Raw genomic sequence first — 17,710 nt, 5'->3', positions numbered from 1 at the left:
TAAAGTTTAAAAATCTGCCAAATGTTTTCTTTGCTTAGAAGTCTGTGAGGTTTACTGTCAGATAGGGAAAGCATTTAAAAAGTATCCAGAGCAATGGACCGCAAAGATTTATTAGTATAGTGTGTTTATCACTATTTGATTCCATACCTCACGACCTCTAGCTCACTAAAGTGTTCCCCATCGGGGGTGCCTGAGTGGCTCAGATGGTTAAGCGTCTGCCTTCGGCTCAGGTCATGATCCTGGAGTCCTGGGATCGAGTCCTGCATCGGGCTCCCTGCTCCTTGGGAGCCTGCTTCTCCCTCTGCCTCTCTCTCTCCCTCTCTCTGTCTCTCATGAATAAATAAATAAAATCTTAAAAAAAAAACAAAACATGAAGTGTTCCCCATCGGCATCAGCCTGCTGTGGATCCAGCACACGGTGTGTCACATGATCCAGTTCAGGTGTCCAGCAGCTCCCTTCTCCAAATGAGGGTAGGCTTGGGCGGGGGTGGGGGGGCAGCTCATAAGCCCCCTCCTGGAGGGCTCCCTGCATGCTCACTTCTAAAGGCTTACCAATAGCTGCCTTTGCCTTCCGTCCTTTTCTCAGGGGTCTGTGGCAGGGACAGAAGTTGTTCGGCTTCTTCATTCTCTTCCTTTCAGCTCTTTTCAGTGTTGGCCACCCTGCTAGTAAGTGGTGATGGCACAAGAGGCAAAGACTGTTCTGGGAATGTGATCTAACTTCCACACTTGTCTGCAGGTCAGGCGGACTGCAAACAGACAGAGTCTACACTGGCTCTGTGTGCAGAAGTGGGACTCAGGGGGAACGAACCAGGTCCACTGCTCAGTCATGCTGCCATCACGGGGGGACGGGGGGACGATAGGGTTCTGGAAAAAGCCTTGACCTCTGAGGCAGAGACAGGGACAGCCCAGGCTGTGGCGCAAAGGCCAGTAAGATTCCAAAAGAGGTGACCAGAGGGTTCCCTCTGTGACATGGCCCTGCAGCCCTCCCAGGGCTTTGTGACACTCCTCCCAGCCCAATGCTGGGGATACTCATCATTCTTCCTGTGAAGCAAACATGGCGCTTTCCTAGTTTAATTCTTGTCACGTGTTGCTACAGACTGCCTGTATTTTCCCCTTTGATCAATGATACAGAATGTTTTAATTTTTGTGGGAGAAGATTTAATTCTTTCCTGGCATGTCCTTCTCCACTAGAAACATATGTGGGAATTTTTTTTCCGTTTTGCAAGCTCTGGCCTCACCTCATCACCAATACAGTGTAGAGGGTTTTTATTATATTTGTTGTGACTCTGGCATGATTCACCATCCATACAAATGGCCTGGTTGCCATAGAAACGTAAGTATTAGAAAGGGGGCAGCAAATGGTGGCATAAAGATATAAATAAAGTGGTGGAAGTAAACCACGGTATAGTGAGAGTGTAATAAAATTTTTATTATCTGTTATTTGGGAAAACCTTTACATTTGATGTGACCATACCAAGAAGCAAGGAGAGCGCAAGAGGAAGAGGAAGGAGGGAGAAGAGAAACGAAAACAAACAAACCAACAAACCCCCCCAAACCCCAAAAACCGTCATTCCTTTTTTTCTGACTTCGGAATACTATCACTATTTTTATAGGACTCTTTGGAGTAAGAATGAAAGTTTTGGACCTCATTGTTTGATTACAATATAAAGTGTCTGATCTCTTGAGATACATTTAGAAACATTCCGGTAGGCATGTGGTCAGTGTTGCTTTTAGTGGCTAATGTCTACGTTAGCAAACACAAATAGCTTGAGATTTCTTGAGCCAGGTTTCTGTTTCTGTTTCTGTTTCTACTATGACGGAGCATCACTTTCTGATTCAAAACAGAATTTATGAGTTGGTTATGGGTGTCAGTGACAGCCTGGCCTCAGCTTTGTTTCCTACCACAAAATTCAAGCGATGTAAATATCACCCTGAGTTAGCCAAACATATCATCACTCATCTGTAGTCACTAATATCTTTAATCAACGTAGCAAGTCTTACCTAACACAAACATTTAGCCAGTGAAGCAGAAGTACAAACATTAATGAGTTTGTTTTAATTGCTCTTCCCTGTGGAGGGCTGTGAGCCTGTTGCTGTCAGTGAGGGACATTGCACATGGAGGCGTTATATATAAAAAATTTCCTATACAGAAATCCACCACAAACCCTGAAGGTTTATAGGGAAGACTCAAAACCTATGTATTAAGCCAAAGTAACCACTGTGAAAAATGCCTAAATTTGAGAACACAGTCAATAGATTTTCGTACATGACAATTTAGATCCAAGGAATAATAACTAACACTTAAACTATGTAAATGGCTAACAGCTAAATAGTGTTTACCATTTACCAGGTGTTCTAGCATATATATATATATATATATATATATATATATATATATATATATATAAAAATAAAAAATAGTACTTATTTCATTGGGTCATAGTGAACATTATATATATAATAATGCATACATAATATATGTGTATACTATGTATGTACATATATATGTATATGTAGTTAGCATATAATTTTATTATAATACGCATAATATATATTTAATTATATATAATACATATACTCATCATAGCCTGGAGTATATTTCTTGTCCCATATGCCCCTCTTGGTGGCGAGAATATATATATATATTCTCTCATATAATCTTCACAATTACCCAATGAAGCAAGCACTATAATTAATCCCCATTTGTAGCTAAGGAAGCCAAGGCCTAAAGAACTCAGGTGACTTGCTGAAGGTCCTGCAGGAATGATGCTGGGATGAGAACACAGGCTTCTATGCTCATCACCAGTTCACTCTACTGCCTTCAACTAGTTTCTTCCAAGAGTGAATAGTTTACTTTAGTGTTAGCTAAGAAACATGTGAGACTCTAGAAGCTGTTTATTCTCATTTTAACCAAACTCAATCTTCCTTCTATTTTCGAAATTTCAAATTTGCTGTCATGTACATATACTAAAGTTGACGAAACCCCTTATACTTGAAGGGATATGCAAGTCTAAATCATGAATATACCACAATGGTGACCCTATCTTTTGCAATGGTTTTCTTTGTAAGGAAACTGTCAGCTTTCTATAAAACGAAGATGAAGGCTGGCCTCCCACACTGATGGTCCACTTGTGAAGATCCATCTCTGGCAAACAAGCTGAAGAGTCAATAGGTCCAAACATCCCTTCTCATAAGAACATTCTCTCTTCACTTCCAGCCTTGAAGTATCTGGGTTTCATTTTATTTAGTTAACGTAAGGGTGTTCCTTATTTCATTTCTATGGTAAGCACAGGGAGAGAGCCCATCTTCTTTGAGGTTCTCTGCAGGAATCGTAATTACAGCGCCCAAAGGGAACAGACAGGAAAAGAAATACACCTCTCTGGACTATGATCAGATCTGGTTGGAAAGATAAGTGAGTAAATTTATAATCATATTAAACAAATGCATGGGATTCTCATAGTTATCAGAAGGGGGACATAGTTTTAAAAAAATTGGCTTTCGCGTGAATAAGATATTAAGAACAAATGTTTCATGTCCAAAGCTACCCAAAATGGAAGGAAGGAGTCTCGAAGGAAAAAAAAAAAATCACCTCTTTGGTTATTTTTTCAGGTCAAAAGAGCAAGGAAAAAAAAATTTCAGAGACAAAGTTGTAGGCGAAGGCAGGTTGAGCTAATTCAGTCTGAAATTGTATTCTGCTCAATCACTATCCTAGAGACAACAGATATCATTTCCTTGATCTTTGGCAAGGAGAGCCATGCACTCCTTAGCATCCACCTGATCATTTAGGCACCGGAAGACACGCTTGCCACCGACGCCAAGCGGCTCACACACTTTCTCCAGGCCAGAGACAATGGTTACCATTTCACTTACGTGAGCTTTTGAAGTCTTTCTTTTTCAGTCTCCTCCTCATCATGGTTCCACGGGGGCTAGTAGAGTAGAGGCTTCGAGGTAAAGTCCCCATGTTCAGGGAACTCAGGCTGTATGCACTCATGGAGGTAGGAGACAAGGAGGACACCAAAGCTGCTGTAAGAGAGTAGACACTTGGCACAGAGCGTTCTCGGGGGGGTGGGGGGTGGGGGGGAGGTGTGAGCCTGCTACCCTTGCCAACCAGCAACGATCCAGAAAGACACACAGGACGCACAGCAATGGCTAGGAAATACCCCAACCAGACAGAGAGCAGGTTTCAGAGGCCATGGGGACAGCCATTCAGAATCTCCAAGTTCCAAGAGTCTACAACTCCTTGAGGAGCACCACAATCCTCGGGAGCATAATGGAACACAGAGACGCTCTAGGAACGTTGCTTTAGACACACACACAAGCATTAAAACGAGTCTCCCCATAAACAGCAACTCTGTGCATCAGGTACATAGTCTCATTTTCATAGATAAATTCTGACATGAATTTCACAAGTGGTGCCAAATACACAAGGAGGCGCTGAGAACATCGTAGTCTCCATAATCTTTGGAATTGTTATCTCCTGACTACATACAAAGCATTCTGAACAGTGACATCCTTCCCTAATGACAAATGCTTTCTGACAGGGGGAAAAAAAAAAAAAAACAAAAAAAACGCCAGAAATGATAAGTGGCTACTAAAGAAAAAAAAAAAGAAAAAAAAAAAGAAAGCACATAACACTCATGAAGCCAAATATGGTATGAATTAGATGAGGAAGAGGAAGCATATCATTTCAATAAAAGAGCAGGAGGGGAAAGCCTGGAACATTACGAGGGCTGTTTGGAGGAGGCGCTTTCGGGCCCGTCAGGGCTGGCACTCTGCAATGGTCAGGGTGGATCGTATGAGGGTGATGGTAGGTGTGAAGGCTGCAGTGGTTGCTGGCCCAGGAATCCCACGTAAGTTGTCTGTCGGTCCTCTGAATTTTCACTGCCCACATGAAGTGATGATGCGAAATAAGAAAAAGAACCGAAAAAAACAAAGGAAAAAGTAACTGAATTGTACAAATAAAAAGCGTAACAAAAAAAATGAAAGCTGCTTGCCAAAAAAAAAAAAAAGAAAAAAGAAAAGAAAAGAAAAAGAAAAAAAATCAACTGGCTTTGTCCTTTCTCAGTGATCAGCAAAACGGATGATTAACATCAGGGATGGAAACCTTTCATCTTCCCAAGAATAATGCATGTCTTTCCCTGGCCCATTTTTTTTCTCCTTTTCAAATGACTACTGAATCAATTTCTAATCTCCCCCTGTACTTACTTTGCAGCAGAGATTAAAAACATTTTTTTTTAAAACTTAAAAGTCAAGCCTATAAAGATCTATGGCACACGACTAGTAATTAAAGATTTGCACATCTTGGCCAGTTTAGTAGCACTTGTTTTGAGAAAAAAGAAGGAACAATAAATCACATTGGCTCAGGATTCAAGTGTTTTACCAGTCACACATCACAATTTACTGTTCTGACATTTTAATTACACTCAGATCCATCAATTGGACTTGACTTTTCTCAAAAAAGCCCCCCAGAAACCCATTCTCAATCATCTCTCAGTATCAGAATCTTATTTGTATCCTCCTAAGGAGAAAATAAAAATCTCAATATATTTTATACTTTTTTGTATTTTTGCAAAAAAAGTTTACATTTGAAAGAGATAATTCTCAAAAGATTTCACATATTCTTACATTTTAAGATGCCATAACGTTTTAATAAAGCTTATTTCAAAATTTTCCTGTCCTCTTTATTGAAAAAAAAAGTATATTGTGTTTCTAGTCTAATTTCAACATTATTTAGATTTTATTTTCTACCCAGTGTTCTGAAAGAGGGGCAATGTTATGTGTGTTACTATGTCTGATACGAGATTTTTCATTGAACAATCTTAAAGAGTTAAAAATAACACATGAACTCGTATCTCCTTTTAGTGTCATGATCCTAAAGTAAAAGATGCCTAACATGTGAATTATTTAACAACGTTCATTCCTGTAGAGGGTCAAATACTCGGTAAGTATTTAAAGGAGGCTCATTTGGATAAAGGCTTAAGTTGTCAATGGCCACCTGACAGGCTTTCTGGAGCGAGACCGCTCGCGAAACCAAAGCACCAGCAGGGAAGAGTATTGCCGGCTGCGGCTGACCGGGCTTTCAGTTCTGGCGCAGCCCTATCTCTCTATAGGACCCTGGCCAGTTACTCAGCCTCCCTAAGCCTCAGTTTCCTCACCTGTCGAGTGGAGATCTGGAAAGCATCTCCCCTGCAGGACAATTGTGAGAATTATGCACACGGTGCTTCGTATGGTACACACAATAAAAACAAATGAGCTCTTACTACTAAGATTGATTCTGCTTCCTTTCTATCTACTTGCCTACAAATAAAGTATCTTTTAAAGGAAAAAGACGTAGCCCTCACTCAATAAATTTCACTCAGCGGACGCTTAGGTTTGGAGACTACCTCTGGAATCTGCAGAACACCTGCAGAGGCCCCGCAATTTTAAAGCTCTGCGCCCCCCTGGCCCTTTCCCTCTGCCCGCCGCTGTCTCTAGTTTGGGTTCCATCTCCCTGTCCGCTATCCCAGTTTCAAGCCCTTAATCTCCCTGACCCTTGCAACACCTGCAGACTTGGTTCCCCGATTGGTCCACTTGCATACCTCCCTCTCAGTATCTGAAAGACAGGGTAATCTTTTAAATAAGTCACTCACTCCCATTTAAGCGGCTTTAGTGGGTTACAATTACAAGGAGAATCAAATGTGCCCCCTACTTATCTCTCCAGCTTTATCCTTATCAGTCTCCCCATCCTGTTGGTCTTACAGTTATTCTTAGAACAAGCCAGGCTGCTTCCTGCCTCAGGGCATTTGCCCTTGCTCTTCTTCCTCCTCCCAGTTGCCTGCAGGGTTGGCTCCTTCTTATCATGCAGGTCTCAGCTAAGGTACCACCTCCTCAGAGAAGTTGTTTTGACCTCCCTGGCGGCAGAGCTGCCCTATCCTAAGCTATCCCATTACTACTCTGTATTCTTCATAGCACTTATTACAGTCTGAAGTGGCTTTATTTATTTAACATATTTTACATGTTTGTCTCTCTATACTGAAATTCCATGAAAATAGGAATCTACTTTGCTTGTCTTGCCCATTAGATGAATCATAGCAGCTAGAACGGTGCCTGGTCCATCATGACGGATGAATGAATGAATGCATAAGTGAACAGGAATCAGCCGGAGTGTACCCGTCCACACTGCAGCAGCATTTTCCTTGTGATAAAGAGTGTTGCGGGGGAAGTTCATAATGGATTCTCTTTGCCCATCCTCCTTCTATTTTGGGGAGTGCAAGAAGACTTCTTAGAAAGATGTGATCATTGCTGGGTCTGGCTAATCCACACCAACAGCCACTCTAATGAACTTTTTACACAGTATTGTCTATGTTTCAAATGAAGGCAGAGCATAGTGAATGGACTTTAGAATTCTACACTCACTTTTTGACTCAGTTCTTTAAGGAGGACTTTGAAAATTATTGGGCATTTTTTTTTTACAACTGTAGCACCCAATTAACAAATCAATAAGAAAGATATTATTGACCACTCTTGGGTGCCCAGCCCTGGGCCAATCGTTACAGGCAGATTAAGTGTAGGTCATAACCTTTACCTTGACTTTGAGCTGTTCCTGATGACTAAATCTTCATACATATGAAATAATAAGGGACAAAAATGACAGAAGAGAATGCATGAAATTGTATGCCATGCATAATGAATGCAAAAGATGTTCAACAAATAATGTAGGCCAGGGAGCGCAGCTACTGCCTACTTTGAACATACATTCCAAATCTATTCTGTTTTATGGTGGTGTACTTGATACTCATATGCTTGTTAGGCAAGCATTTCACGAGTTTAAAGATAAGATGTTACATTTTGCAAAAAACATTTCTATACGTTCTCCCATTTAATGGTCCCAATAATAACAGCCAACTTTCACTGAGCACTTGCTATATACCAGGCATTGTGCTAAATGCTATTTCATGGATTATCTTAGATAATTCTCACAATTCACTTAGGAGGCAAGGGTTGCTGTTATTATTACGCCCATCTTACAGATAAAGAAACTGAGGAATAGAAAAGTTGGGGTGCTTGCTTAAGGTCCCAAGTGGTGGAGCCAGAATTAAGTCTGGAAGTCTGATTGAGGAATTCCTGCCTTTCAGCCACCACACACTGGGTGTTCCTGGATTTGTACAGATTCATACGCAGCAAGTTAAAAATAAAATGCTTTTTACATCTTCCAGGATGGCGTCACTGTTGGAGTCCTACGATGTATCTGACATGGAGGAGACTTTTGTCTGTTCTCCTCTCTCACTGTACCCTCCTGCCCTGTCCGGGATGTCTACGGGGACAGGCCAACAGCTGATTTCGTGGTTGCTCCTGGAGCTCACAAATGGAAGGTCCTCCAGGCACTGAATGTACTGAACCGTGTGACTCTGCTCCATGTCTCTTCCAAAGTCTCATGAACTTCAATCACGACTATGTCTCCCAAAGACCCTCAGTGGGAACAGTTTCTAACCTTATTGGAAACTCATTCTTGTTGGCATTTTTAGTGCTATTTATCGGCAAAAGGCACAATTATTCTCATTCCTAGCTGATGTTGCAGTTTCTTTATTTCCCTGAAAACACCGTGGTGGTGAATACTTTGTTGGGAAGTAAAACTTGGGAAATATATCTCCATCCACCTTGGGATGAGAGACATGCTGCAGTTCGGGCATCAGAATTCCTGAAAAAATAACCAGAACTTTCTTGTGGCAAAAGGGTAAAACTATGTAAAACCATTCTACCACATAAAAAAACCCAGAAGTTTGAGAATTATAAACACCATAAAATTTGGGGGGTATTTCTTTTCCCTTCTTAACTGTGATTTAATTATGTTTCGGAGCCAATAATTTTGTCCTTTTGGAAATGCAAGTCTGATTTTAATGTAAAATGTAGGGAGATGCTTGTAGGCGAGATAAGAAAGAGGGTGCAACTGTCAGCCAAAGTAGATGATAAGGTCGAAAGTGGAAGATAGAATTACTTCAGTTACCAGCCCCCATCCTCCACCCCTCCGAAAAATCACAATGACGTCAGGTTTTTGGTAGAGGAAAAAAAAAAATGTGTTCTTGGTCTCCATGCATCTTAGGATATAAATTCACCCTCTCAAATTGTCTTGACAGGTAAAAAGATTTAATATTTCATGAGTTGGAAACTATTTGGACTACTTATGATTTGTACACAGGGCCAGTAAAAAGGGGGAGATGGGGCTGCTGAAGATAATGACATTTTGCAAGGGTCTGCTCTGTAGTTCTGATTCCCTGACAGCAGAATTTATCAAGCCGAATCTCATGCTGAGAAAGCACTACATTGTGTGCATTCTTAGACCCACTATGCTCCAGATCCAGTGATGACTTCGGGTTAGTTTAGAAGAGACTTAGTTTTAGAAATCTCTCCCCTCTGCCAGTGTGCCCCGCGGGGTCTCCTGAGCGGAACGGGGTGCATTCCCATGAACCCCTTACCGTTTCTAGTCAGAGGAGGCAGAGTTTCCTTCCCTAACCTGCCTCTACGGCAACCCTTCTCTGCTCCATTGTGTCAAATTAAAATCTGATAAAGGTAATGCTGTACTAGAGATTTTCATTAGCTCCAGGCTGTCTAAGCTCCATTTAATTAAAAAAGGTTGCATCCAGCTGACTCATTCAGTATGAAAATGATCTGGTCCCTCTTTTTTTTTTTTTTTTCTTCCGAACTGTGGCAAAGTGCGGTGTGTTTCAGAAGGTGGGAGATGCATAATACAAACGATCTCCTCACAGCAAAATTTCAATTCCAGAGAAAATGGTTCTCTTTCTCTAAAAATACAAAAAAAAAAAAAAAATGCTCGTCTCCGGCCCCCTGACAGCACTCGTGAAGCTTCAAGGAATAACAAAGGAGGGCACTTGGCATAAGGGAAAGGAGAGAGGAGTTGGAAGAAAGACTCTCAAGTGGAGTGTCATTTGGGGTTCCAAGTCCTTTATCTTGTACCAGGTTTTGTTTAAAGATGCCTAAGTGGAGGCTACATAAACACTTAGCAAACATATCTGTGAGTTTCCACACAGTAAAAATGTGGGTCCCCTCAGCTGACAGCTGTTACGGAATAAATGTAGTCAAATATTCTGATACTCCCAGGAAAGGTACTTGCTCACAGAGGTGGTTCTCCATCCTAAGGGAAAAGCTACTCTGGCAAATGGAAGAAATATAGAGAAAGTCAACCTTTCCTACGACTTTTTTTCCCCCTCTCCAAATATTTGAAGGGTGTGCCATGAATACCCACTTCATAATTATTTTTAAAAAAGTGAGAGTTTTACAATATGCCTTCACCGTCCTTCAAGTAGAATGGAAACTCAATATGCGGAACAGGAAGTCAAATTCTTTCCCTTCTGTCCACAACTCAATTCGGAACAAAGCCTTTAAAAAAAAAATCAAATAGTACAAGCCTGAAAATTCTGTTTCAAATAATGTTTCTTTCTTCAATTTTGAGATTTCAAATAAATCACGTTTGGCTTGGGGGTTGGGGGCAATCTGGAAGATGAAGAAAAGCCAACAAAGATAACCTGCTGCTTTGAAAGAAATGATAAAGCTGGAAGTAGACTCTGTGTCTTCCGGCCTCTAACTGTGCTGAAGAAGCAGTAACTGTAAGGGGAAGATACAGAGATTTAGCTAGCTGGATCCTCTCACCATGGTCAGGTCCCTTCAGGGCCAGGCGGGTCTGATGATGGGGCAGAATCTCAAGCTTGACCTGGTCGGTGGTGTTGGCCAGGAACTGGGTGGCCTCTGCTAACGTACAGTACTCCATGCTCGTTCCGTCGATGGACAGGATGTGGTCTCCCACGTGCAGGGCACCACATCTACGGAAAGGGAAACGACAAATACTCAGTAGGATGAGTGCCTTCCTCTTTGGACTATGACTTTCACGGCCTTCATAGTTAACATTTCACACAGTTTCAATTTACTTAAAAATAGGAAAAATTTGAGTGTTATAGGAAACACCATCTGTCAAATGTTAAGTACTTTGTGTAGGAATAGGAATGTAGAAAATACAGAAAAACTCAAGGAAGTGTTTTTCTCTTGTGCTTCTTAAAAAAGAATATATTATTTCGGGGTGGCGGTGCCAAAAGTTGAAGGGAAGTGAGTGGGAGGGAAGAGAAGAACAGGACAATTTTTCCCCTTGGCTTTTGTTTTTTTCTGTGATTTTTCCTTGTTGGTTTTTATGAGTATGAGCTGGTAAATACTCAGAATGTCAAGATGTGACTCGCATAATTGGAATGGGATCATTTACAACTACTTTATGTGTAAGTGGGAATAACTGGGGGAGACTCAGCTAATGCTTTTTCAGAACCCCTCACATGAGCTGCCAAATCACCAGTGCTTTATTATTCTGGAGTTAAACATCGATTAGTACAAAAGCTCTCGATGGCGATGGAAATTATGCAGGAGTCAAAAGAGTCAAAAAGGAGGCCTGCGTGGTGAGTGAAGGGGAAAGCTGGGGGGGTGGGGGAAGGACTAGCTGCTACATCTTGCTGAACTCAAGAGACTGGCTACTGGATGAGTTGAGAAAAGCAAACACAGCAGTCAGCATCCCAACGTACCAGTCAAGTGGACAGCTCCTTAAACTGGTTACCCCCTGTGGAATGGGAGAAAAACAGAGGGAGAAAATTAAAGCATCCTGCACCATTGAACTGGAGAATACCCCTGGATCAATGGCCGTCACTGGTAAAGAACCGAATGTAGGGTAAGACCACAGTGGAGCTGTAGACTGACCACTACAGGGGTTGCTGCAGGTTACTGCATCAGGGTGGGAGGTTTCCCATGTAGGGCGAGGGCCTCTGCAAAAGAGGCTGGAAACATGCAGGGGAGGCGGGGCCTCTCGGTGTATATCGAGCAATTTCCACAGTGGCAATAGTCTCCTTCTCAAGACAAAAAAAGCATTTCAAGTCGTCCCTTCCATCTAAAAATACAATTCCATGTGGATGCACTTGGAGAGCTTCAGCGATGGAAGTGGGGGTTTTCTTACCAGGAGCTGGGAAATAATTTATTAGGTGGAGAGGTAGTCTTTTTGCCCCCAACCCTTCTTACCTTATAAGTCTAAAATAGTAATTAGGAGAAAGAATTCAGGAAAAAGGACTTTTGTTTTTATTGTGTCATAGGAATGAACGCTGTTTTCAGGGGCCCTTGAAGACAGTGAAACCCTAAGATTAACATTCTATGCCAGTGTAAGACCTCTCTTTAAAGACTGCATTATTTCAAAAATATTGTTTTACTCATTTAAGAAAAAAGGAATGAGATTTTTATAAGATTTTGGCAAGATTTAATTAACAGTTCAGGAAAACGTATGACTTCTCTAAAGGGAGCATACTAAAGATATGCTTAGCTACCCTACACCAAAAACAATCTATCACCCTAGAACACGGTAGGAAAACTGGTTCAGTTGCTTGACTTTCTTTTTTCCTATCTCTAGCGGCCACACCAAACATCTGGATGAGGCAACATAACATTATGGGGTGGCTGATAAGGTAGGTCAATTTTTAAGCCGTAGAACCGTAACTTGTTTTCTTGATGAAACTTGTATAAACGGGCAGGAGAGCTGTTTTTTAATCATATATGTACGTGTGTGAATGCACGTGTACACGTGTAAGTATTACATATGTGTATATATACATATAGAAATATATATATATTTTAACACTCATGCAGTTTTGAAAAGTAGGCACTTTCTACAACACCCACCTGTCTGCAATACTCGCAGATTTGATTTTGTCTATGACAATGACCTGTTTGTTACAGCACATCGAGGTAGTTAGGGCAACCCCAAGGCTGGCACCAGGAGTTTTGGCAACTTCAACTAGCAGTGGCCCGGACGCTGTTGCCACAGAATCTATGGAAGAACAAATTTCAGAAAACAACACAAAATAAAACCAATAAGCAAACAGACACATGAAAAATGTGGAGAATGTTCAGTCTGATGTTGGTCTGTTAACGTTATTGCTGAAACTTACATTTCCCTCCAGGTACCATCCCCCTGGCCCTGGTAACTTCTTAGGGCACCTTTTAGGACACCTGTTCTATCCAGCTTGCATATCCAGTAATATGTACACAGGTTTATCTCTTCAATTAAAGTTTAAGCCTCACATTAGTTGGGATAATGTTTTGTGTATCTTTATGCCCTCTTTATCACTTGGCACACTTGGCACCTAGTGGCAATACTAGGTTTCTCAATAAAAGTTTTTCAAACAGCACCTACTGTGGATGGATGGATGGATGGATGGATGGATGGATGGATGGATGGATGGTTGGATGGGAAAGAAGGATGAACAGATGAAGTCTCTCAGTAGCCAAATACTAGGAATGCATACACTAAGTTGAATTTGTAAATCCTTTGGGTTTTTCCCTATTCTGGACCTGATCTAGAGTCACTTCACCCTCGGCAGTGACTTCACACCACACAGGCTTTAGTTTTGGCTTGGAACACTCTCTATTCCTTCAACTCCTCCTCACCTTGGGGACTCAGTGTAAACATCAGCTCCTCTGAGAAGCCTCTCCTGACTCATGATTTGGGGAGATCCCTTTCTCATGTGCTCCTACAGCCTGCTATATTCCTTCTGTCGTGGCACACACCTCACTGTTTTGCAGTGGCCAGTGTGGATTACATGCTTCTGTCCTTTGCCAGACTGCAAGCTGGCTGCGAAGGCAGAGATGATGTCTTGTTGATCACGACATCCTCAATGCCTGGCATAATGATCGGCCCAGAGGAGGTGAGCGATAAACAGTTGTTGAATGAATGCATGAATAAACGAGAAAACTCATGAAGTCCCTTAAAGTTCAGAAGAGGCAAGGGTCATAACGGGTAAGAGCCCTGGACATGGAATTAAAACACCTGCATTTAATTCTTTTTTTCACAATATTTTGATCACGGTACCTCAGACAAGTTACTAAAACTTTCTAAGTCAGCTTGCTTGCCTACAAAATGGTATCCTTTCCTCAGTGTTTATTTTGATGAAATCAATGTCTGGTTAAAGCATTTTGTAATTTACAAAGTGCTATACATAGAGAATATTATTACTATTATTATTATTGCTATATTATGACCTCAAGCATTTTACAAGACTATATTACAAGACTCTGTAATATTTTTCTGATTTTCTACTGCTCTTCATTAATGGAAATTTGTCTTTCTCCAAGTACATTTTATCACGGAGGCCACGCTCAGATACGGTGAACTAGGAACTCTGTGTTCCTGTTGCTGAAGCTCAGGCAGTATGGATGACTCCTGAAGCTGAAAGTTCCACTGGAGAGAGCAATTTTCAGTTTGCTATGAAACAAGGTATTTCTCAAATAAGGTAAAGATGAGAACATTCATGCCAACAACATTTGTATTCCAGTGCTAAGGATTCGTGTATGTGCGTTCTTTTTTTTTTTCTAAGATTTTATTTATTAATTTACTTGAGAGAGAGAGAGAGAGAGAGAGGGCGCGAGTGAGAGAACACAAAGCAGGGGTAGGGTGGGGAGGGGCAGAGGGAGAGGGAGAAGCAGACTCCGTGCTGAGCTGGGAGCCCGATGCTGGAGCTGGATCCCGGGACTCCAGGATCATGACCCGAGCTGAAGGCTGTTTCAGTGGTCCTTTCTTCACTAAGGGTAGTCGGTTCTGCCCACCTCTCAACTCTCATAGTCCAAGTTCTGTGACTAAGTGCATAAAATCTGGTGCCTCGAGCTTCACACTCTGAAGTCTGCTGTCCTCCCCTTCCTTGAGCAGGCTCCCTAGCAAGGTCCCTTCTTGCTTAGGTTGACCCTTGTGTCGGCTCTGGCCCAGCAGGGCCTTTTCTTTACGTTATCTTTATAGAACTTTAGAAGGACTTAATTAATTAAGGTATAATTGACAGATTACCTTAGTTTCAGGTATACAATATGATGATCATATATTCATATACACTGTGAAATGGTCACCACAATAATAGAAGGAATAATTTTAGGAGGACTAATTTCCGAAACCACTTCCCATAGACTGGTTGGATTATAACAGATAGCTTTGTGAGGTGATAATCACACATATGCTTCCACTTGGTTTTCTCATGTCAAAAGCTAAATTTCTTTGACTTAACAGATGAAAGTAATAAAGCTTCTCTGTTACTTATAACTTAATCTCTTACAAATGACAGAAACTGGTAGTTGTTCCTTGGTATCCCATCTTCCCTTTTTTCTTCAGTAATAAGCTGCCAAGCGAAGGACATTTCCCAGCCTCCTTTGCAGTGAGGTGCAGCCATGTGACCAAATTCCAGCCAATGGTGAGTGGAAGTGAGAAGTGAGCTGTTCTGGACGTGCTCTTAAAAATGATGGCTGTGCTCTCCTTGATCTCATTTCCTCCTTGTTGCTGTTGCAGTGTGGGCCCAGCCCTGGTAACCCATCTTCAACCTTGTCGACAAGAGCAGGGAGCCACGTAGAGGAAGCTTAGGTTTCTGAAACCCTATCTCCAGAGATTGGTGCTCTCCCAATAAATAGACTTCTATCACATTTAAGCTAATATTTTAAGCTTGGGTCTTTGTTAAAAGCTAAATCTATATCCTGATAGGCCTTCTCACTTGTGTCTACCCCCCAATGTATCTTTCTTGAATTGTTATTCTAAGAGGCAGTTATTTACAACTAGGTATTTGCAGATGTAAATTTTTTATAAAACCATAATCAACCATTACCCAGTATACACGACGTATCCATTTTTCTTAAAAGCGTTACATCATGATTAAAGATCAGAGTTTTTAAAGAGGTTATCAGCATATGTGGAAATTGTTTAAATGTAAACTCTTACACTGTTATTCTTTTTTTCCGGCCTATATTTATCAAGGTCCTAAAAATTATATTCTTGCGTGGTTCTAACGTTCCAGTTATGGTGAAGAATGAATATTAAGCTTTTCCCTGTATAAAGAAATGAGAGGAACATCTTCTATCAAGAAACATAGAAAAATATTGGCAAACTTGTAGGGAATTGATTACCCACAAGAAGCTTTTTCCTTTCTGTTCTTTAAGGATCTAATTAGTGTTTAAGAACACTTTAGAGATGAAGGTAAAGGTGTTATATCAGGCTGTAGTGCTCTAGAAGAATGGAACAATTAGGAGAAATTGTTGGTAGGAAAGGAGGCAGACACAAAGTCAAAAGCGAAGTGCTACACATTAAATGCATGTGAGTAGCTGACAAAAAAAGTTTTCAAGAGGTCATAGGAGACCCTTGCTCTCCTCATCCCTTTAGCTTTGCACTTGCCTGTTAGTGCCCTGCTACCATTGAATTATGGATCCTCCCATTTGGAGGGGGGCCTTGGGGTTAGACTGAAGAGAACGGGGTGTGTCTAGAACAAGCGTCAGGTTCTCTTGAAGTAGATGATGTGCATACAATTAAAGTGGTTTATGGCGGGAAGAAAGAAGCAGAGGACAAGTGCACCAGATCTTCTGCCGCCATTAATTTAGAAGAGAAGAGAGATAACACCCACAACTGCTCTGGTGCACCTCTAGAATAAGTTTCTCTTTAAGTAGTACTTTCCCCAGTAAGACTTCAAAGGAAAAACAAGTGCAATATTTCCACTTGGGGGAGCCTAATGTGCCGTGAACAAGTTTCTTTTAAACTTTAAAGTAGGAAGCTCCAGCGTTCTGAGAAGAGAAATTTACAGTCATGGTTAAGGGAAGAAGCATGTACTTCTAAGCTGAGCTTAGGGCTGGAAGCTGGGAGGGTGATGCCTACCTAGCTCTGCCACCAACTTACCATGCAGCCCAACCCATCATTTCCTTCGGATCTCATTTTCTTCATTTGGAAAATAAGGGGACTTCAATAAAAGCTCTCTAGCCCTGATGAGCTATGACTCTACAAAGAAATAGCAAGGTCAGGTAAGGAAAAGCCTAGGGAATCAGAAAATTAGAGGTTAATAAACTTTCTAACAATATGCGATAGCTAAATTTAAATTTCAATGTCCTCCTAACGAGTAGAAGAGGTGAATTACTAGATAGAAAAGTGATTCTAGGTAACTGAGGTTTACGAAGATGGGTTGTAAAACCTCACACTCTTAAGTATTTTGATAACAACAACACCCTTTAAAGACGGAGTTTGAGGGATGGTCTCCCATCTTCATACACTCATTATATAATAGAAAGATTTCGCATTAAGAAGTTTCCAGGACACAACTTTAACTTTCTAATAAGACTGCGTGTGTGTCATAATGAGGTCCTAACTTATACAGAAAAAAATAAAGATAGCGAGGAGAGGAAGGTGCTTAGCTCATGTAAAGATGATCAGGGATTTAAAAAAATTTTATTTAAATTCTATTTAGCTAACATATACTGTATTATTAGTTTCAGGGGTAGAATTTAGGGGTTCCTCAGTTGCATATAACACCCAGTGCTCGTTATATCAAGTGCCCTCCTTAATGCCCATCACCCAGTTACCCCATCCCTCCATCCACCTCCCCTCTAGCAACCCTCAGTTTGTTTCCTATAGTTGAGTCCCTTATGGTTTGCCTCCCTCTCTATTTTTATCTTATTTTATTTTTTCTTCCCTTCCCCTATGTTCACGTTTTGTTTCTTAAATTCCACATATGAGTGAAATCATATGGTATTTGTCTTTCTCTGACTTATTTCACTTAGCATAATGCCCTCTAGTTCCATCCGTGTCATTGCAAATGGCAAGATTTCATTCTTTTCGATGGCTGAGTAATATTGCATTTTACACACACACACACACACACACACACACACACACACACACACACACA

At 41.2% G+C, this 17,710-nt stretch overlaps 1 protein-coding gene across 14 annotated transcripts in view; it reads right to left on the bottom strand.

Moving 5' to 3' along the window:
- Positions 1 to 17,710, bottom strand: part of GRIP1 (glutamate receptor interacting protein 1) — a 661,959-nt gene that overhangs the window by 83,118 nt on the left and 561,131 nt on the right. For 10 of the 14 annotated variants that reach the window (XM_073900694.1, XM_073900697.1, XM_073900696.1 and 7 more), the window contains 4 exons: positions 12,693 to 12,840; positions 10,644 to 10,813; positions 4,725 to 4,880; positions 3,870 to 4,022 (listed from right to left, as the gene is read on the bottom strand). In XM_073900694.1, the coding sequence (XP_073756795.1) occupies positions 3,870 to 4,022; positions 4,725 to 4,880; positions 10,644 to 10,813; positions 12,693 to 12,840 (627 nt within the window). The remainder of the gene's footprint in view (positions 1 to 3,869; positions 4,023 to 4,724; positions 4,881 to 10,643; positions 10,814 to 12,692; positions 12,841 to 17,710) is intronic. The other 4 variants (XM_073900691.1, XM_073900693.1, XM_073900687.1 and 1 more) reach the window with 3 other exon arrangements.

This window comes from Callorhinus ursinus, unplaced genomic scaffold, assembly GCF_003265705.2.
Source record: "Callorhinus ursinus isolate GAN/ISIS: 27379988/994484 unplaced genomic scaffold, GSC_fseal_2.0 scaffold14, whole genome shotgun sequence".
Taxonomy (NCBI): Eukaryota; Metazoa; Chordata; class Mammalia; order Carnivora; family Otariidae; genus Callorhinus; species Callorhinus ursinus.
The sequence above is the reverse complement of the archived record's forward strand: the minus strand, read 5'-3'. Positions and strand labels throughout refer to the sequence as shown.